Here is a 6,000-nt window from a genome sequence, read left to right on the forward strand (position 1 = left end):
TGAAAAAGCGATCTTTTTTTTTTAATTAATGAGTGCAAAACAAAAAAAAGATTAATAAAGTGCAATGATATTCACAGCCTTCATAAAGAACTATGTCCCTGCCATATATATATATATATATATATATATATATGTGTATATATATATATATATATATATATGTGTATATATATATATATATATATATGTGTATATATATATATATATATCTCGGCTCGTCTCCACATCATATGGACACTGATGTGTTCTGAAACATTCACTCATAAATCAAATGATGATAAATATAAATACCACATCAGAGTGAGTGACACGTCCTTCCCTCCTTTGCTGAATAATCCCTTCTTACGCATAAAAGATTATTAGCAAAGCATGGAGCTTTAGCACAGAGAAGAACATTAGTCACAATGAGAACGTGAGAGTTTTTGTGAAATAATACTTTCCTAAGTGTCTCATCGTCTCGATCTGCATCATAGTTTAGGAAAACAATGTCCTAGACACCAACAATAGTGTTTTTTTTTATCCTCCAGCACTTTCAGAGATCTGCTGTGAATGTTGTTGTCCTTCAGGGACATTAGAGGCAATCTCTCTCTGGAGGCATCAGGAATTGGACGGCTGTGATAAATATCGAATAATTGCTGATGCTATCCTCTCATCAGGACCAGAGCCAGGGACAGAGAGATGGGAGAGCGCTGAGTTGTAACCCACAAGTCTGCTAATGCACTTTTGGCTTTGTGCTGCGTTTCCTCTAAGAGTAGAAAACAAGCAGCTCTTAAAAAAAAAAAAAAAAAGATTTGATTCAGGGCTTTTTTTATGCTTACGTGTGTGCAGAGCAGAATCAGAGGGTGTACGTTTGTGAGCAAAAAATGAGAAAGTCCATCTATTTTCTCTTGTTGTGTGACTGCTGTGCATAAACAGCAGGTAGAATAAAGGAACAAAAGCAGACACACACCTGACTTTGCATTTTGCGTAATCACAGTCTGGAACAGTAGGAAACGCACACTTCTTTATCATCTAAGTCCCACCTGCTGAGCACACTTGGTTGAAAAACGCTACACTGTTCCCATGAAATAGTTCCCATGAAAAACTATAACATTAAAATTTACACTAATGAACCCATTTTTAAAAGGAATGACAAATCAAACTCTTAGACGTGGTCAAATCTCGGTCAAATATGACTGAATTTTTCTGCAGGTGTCCCTCCTGTGTGTATTTGTGTGTGTGTGTTGTGTTGTCTTGTCATCCTCAGCTTCTTGTTTGATCCACAAAGTCAAAAATGTCTCACTTTTCTTTCCAGGGAGCGAGAGTTCAGAATTCAGCCAAGAATCTGGGAGTGAGAGATCGAACGCCATCATCTGTCCCACGGTAAAGCTTTAGTTTTTGTTCAAATGCTACACTTTCTACCTTTAATTCTCAGCATAAACTTTTTTTTTTTTTTTAACATAGTAATTGTTCATTTTTTAACGGACAAAACATATTATTGAATTTTTAAGTCTTCCACCAAACTTCTTTACCAAGAAATAAATGACGTTTTGACTGTATTTTAGTTTTGGAAATAATTTATGAATATGATAAATGAAGTTTGATTGATTTAAAATGTCTAATCAATATGTAGAAATCTAATACATATTTTCAGTTTTGTTTTAATATTCCATAAATTGACATTTGTATCACATAATCATCAGGATTTACCATGAGAAGTGTGACAATCTGACCTATCGTGTCCTTAAAGTCAAACATACATAAAAATAAAGATAGCTGATGCCATGCATTTGCAGACCAATCTTTTATTTATGTTTTTAGTTTGAAGTTGCTCTTGTACCCATGCTTTATTCAGACTCAGGCGTTAGCGTGCACTCTGTACATGTATATTGTAGTTGTTAACACAGTGGGTGGCTGCAGAGGGAAATAATAAAAGTGTTCGATTTGCTAGAGTTCCCCCTGTGGTCTTGTAATATGCACACTGCCAATAACAAATGTTTTAGACTTCAGACGACAGCAATGCTTCATTAGGAAGAAAAGGACACCTTTAACTGGGAAAATATAGATGTATTTGGTAAAAACACTAATCTGTTTCAAAGCAGATGACACAATAAGTGTATTGTGTTGGACAGAATGTCAGAGAAGTGTAACGATTTGCTATCATTACAACAGTGAAGCTGAACCAGTAGTGTGTATATCATACCTGGGCAACCGGTAGACCTTGGTCCAATGCACAATGCACACAATTACTCCAAAACAAAAAAAATAACGAAATGACTTAAAAAAAAATAAAAAAAATACAACAAAAACTGATGAAATGTAAAAAAAAAAAAAAAATGACAGCTGAAATAGACAAAAATGACTAAAAAAACAAAGAACGGCAGAAAAATTCCCAAAATGACTTCAGAAACACACAGAATGACAGATAATTTCACGAAATAACTTGAAAAACGTAAAACAACAACACAAACTGATTAATAAATGAGGAAAATTGTAATTAATGACAGAAAAATTCCCAAAATGACTTCAAAAAAAGAAAACGACAACAAAAACTGATCAAATGATAGGAAAATGTAAAAAATGGCAGCAGAAAATACACTAAAATAACTTAAAAAAACATAAAGACAGAAGAATTGACAAAATGACTTCAAATACACACAGAATTACAGAAAAAAATCACAAAATGACTTGAAAAACACAAAACAACAACAAAAACTAATAAAATAAGAGGAAAATGTTCAAAAATGACAGCAGAAATGCACTAAAATGACTCCAGAACCACAAAATGGAAACACATAGGCACAAAACAACATAAAAAACTGAAATAAAGCATAGAACATAAAAAATAAGAGGAAAATATACAAAATAACAAAAAAAAATCCACAAAACTCTTTGTTGTTTGTTTTATAATAACTTCTATTAACGCTCAGATTGGTCATTATTCTGTCATGAATGTTGATGTTGTCGATAATCACGGTTTTATGGCCTTCGCTGTCATAAAAGTTGCCCATCTGTGCTGTATATCTTTCTTTTTATAAAAAATAGCTTAAGTTGTTTGTTTTAACTTACAAACAATGAATCCACATTATTCATAAGTAAACTATCATATACTATTTATTTACTACATCCACCCAGCTTTTGTATTTCAAGCTAAAGTTTATTCCAATTTAGAAAGAGCAATAGGGCGCATGAAGCTATTCTTGCATTTTAAAATCGTATTCATAATCTACACTGCATTTGCATCTGCTTTTATTCGAAGTGCTTGTTTTGTACTCACTGTAATTAAATCTCTGTGCTTTTTCCGATCAGGTTGTACAAGCTGTGCCAGCCTCCTCCAGATGGTGATCCATAATGCATCGTTTCCAGGGAAAAGCGTTGAAAAAGTCATAGCGTGCAGTCGTGATACTTATTGTTACTTCCAAAAGACAGACAGTCATTGTTTCCGTTGAATCCGCCATTACATGCCATATCTGTACATACAATCAGAAGATAGTATTTTTATACTTTGTTATCATTTATGCATTTATTTACTGTACAATCCATGATAGGAAGTGAAGGTTGAACCGTATTGTATGTTTAGTATTAGCTGTGTCTGTCTTTATTCGGGACGTATACATTTTAAGATATTTGTGTTATTCAGATAAAGGAAAAATAAGGGAGTCCAATTGTGAACATGCAAGAAAAGTGTGTGTGCAGTAGTGTGTGTTGCAGAATTATAGTAGAAACCCTCACTGCAGCACTTTAGTGCACGTTAAGCTCCAAATTCACCCTATAAAATAATGTGGGGACATCTGACCAGATCCTTGAATAATAATAATATTAAATCAAACTATGACTTGCTTTTTGTATCAAAATGTGGCCCAAATATCCCTTTAAAGGACAGTGATTAGGATTTTACTCTCTTATTATCCCAAACTCTTCACTTTGTATTCTGCTTGAGTTTAGCTCAGTCATTTTAATCAAATTGTTCATTAATGTGTAAATTCAGCTTGAATTTCTGAGATTGTTACACACATGTATGAAGATTTTCATTGATTTATCAGTATTATTAACACATTGTAGCCTATTGGAAGTAGATTGTTGTTTTTTATACTGACTGCACTCAGGATTCTGTTTTTATGACATATTAGCAGTTATTGTAAAATAAATGAGCAGCACACCTCAATGCAAACAAATGTAATGCATCAATACACTCCTGTAATGTTTTCTATATGCTGTATGTTGTTGTTTTTTTTTAAAAAAAACATTAATGTACAAATAAGGGTCGGTGTTTTCCCCCCTTCATACACTGAAATGTATACAGTTTGTAATATAAATATATTAAAGCTGATAACATTGCATAGTCTTTTTTTTTTTGCTTATTTTTACACGACGTCATCTTGATCTTACGTCAGATAATAAATGAAGGTTTGACACTAGAAGTTTACTGGAGGAATGTGTGATTTTGCTTGATTTTTTTCTTTAAAAAATGTTTGAAAGCCAACACAAAATGTAAGGATTCACCCAATCTGGCAACCGTCCTGCCTAAAAGTAGATTTTGTTGACGGAAAATTTCCCTCAACTATATTTAATGAAGTGAAAATAACAAAAAAAAATACACATGTGAATGAAAACTTCATGAAAATATATTGATATTTTCATGAACTAATAAAAAACAAAACTATAAATGTTCACATGGGACCAAATCCAATCAGAACTAAGTTTCTTTTTTGGAAGGTATCCAATCATAATAATTGTTATTATTATTTTAAAATAATAATAAAAACTACTTTTGTTACACACATTAATAATAAATATAAGGATGATAAATGTTAGTTGAATCTTTTTTTTTTCTTTTTTAAAGCAGAAACTTGTGCTTTATATTTTAGTCGACTATATTTGTAACGGATTTAGTCAACTAAAATGTTGAGGAGAAATTTTTGACTAAAACTATGTTGCATTTTAGTCAGAAACTATGACTAAAACCTAAAATCGACACTGATCTGACGATATATAAAAAGCATAAAAGGAAAATCTACCTTGATGTCACTGAAAAAGGTTCTGTTCATCTTTTTGCTGTATTTACCATATAAATCCTCTTGCTTTAGTACTTGACTAAATATTTAGGCTAAACGCAACAACTCGTTCTCTTAGTTTTTGGTGCATTTCTTCCTTTATTTCTAATTATTATTATTATTATTAGTGTCACAGCAGCCCGTAAAGACTGCATCAACTCAAAGAGTTTTCATTTGGTTGTTGCTTTATTGATAATTTATGTGACGTCTACATTTCAACAGAGTAAAACATGTTACTGGTTTTAATTTTTCACTTTATGGTCGCGTAAACAACCCAAACACTCAGACTCATTGGAGCTCAAAGATGTTTCTATTATATCTGAAAACAAAATAGTTGATTATTTTACTGAACAGTTTTTGTCTCATTATTTTTGGACCAAATGCAACTTAGTTTTTGTCAAATTTGAGTCATTAGGACTTTTTCCACTTTTAGTCAACATTAATATTTTAGTCCAGAGGTTCTCAACTGGTTCTCACTCTGAGACCCACAATTTGACACGGTCATTAAATGCTGTTAAAAACACACATCCCTGATAGCACACACACACCTTGCCGACGTCGACACGATGAATGAAGTTGCATCGGCGAGACGTATTATGGAGAGCGTTTGCTCATTGGGTAGACGTCGCGGGTACATCGGCAAAATAAAGAGAGACACAGTTCATCATCATACATGTATTTTCAGCAGCATAGCCAAGTGACATTTTACAGTTCTACAATTTTATAAGTGGTATCACCGATTCGGGGGGAAAAACACACACAAAATGACGCATTAGGAGTAGAATGCCGACCCACAATCTGAAGCCGAGACGTATGCGTGCTATCTAGGATATATATTATCTTTTTTAAAACATAAATCTATATACTTTCCTGTGCAAGATGCATTTCACAGCATGTCTGTCAAATAAATAGTTTATTTCAAAATAAAAGACTGTTTCAACATGACCAGTTGTCCACAACCCACCCT

The 6,000-nt window shown here is 32.9% G+C and overlaps 1 protein-coding gene across 6 annotated transcripts in view; it reads left to right on the plus strand.

Moving 5' to 3' along the window:
• Nucleotides 1-4,317, plus strand: part of prex2 (phosphatidylinositol-3,4,5-trisphosphate-dependent Rac exchange factor 2) — a 126,259-nt gene extending 121,942 nt beyond the window's left edge. For all 6 annotated transcript variants that reach the window (XM_028434254.1, XM_028434253.1, XM_028434255.1 and 3 more), the window contains 2 exons: nucleotides 1,295-1,362; nucleotides 3,289-4,317. In XM_028434254.1, coding sequence (XP_028290055.1) covers nucleotides 1,295-1,362; nucleotides 3,289-3,331 — 111 coding nt within the window. In that variant the 3' untranslated portion in view covers nucleotides 3,332-4,317. The remainder of the gene's footprint in view (nucleotides 1-1,294; nucleotides 1,363-3,288) is intronic.
• The last annotated feature ends 1,683 nt before the right edge of the window (nucleotides 4,318-6,000 follow it).

This window comes from Gouania willdenowi, chromosome 20 (genome assembly GCF_900634775.1).
Source record: "Gouania willdenowi chromosome 20, fGouWil2.1, whole genome shotgun sequence".
Lineage (NCBI taxonomy): Eukaryota > Metazoa > Chordata > Actinopteri > Blenniiformes > Gobiesocidae > Gouania > Gouania willdenowi.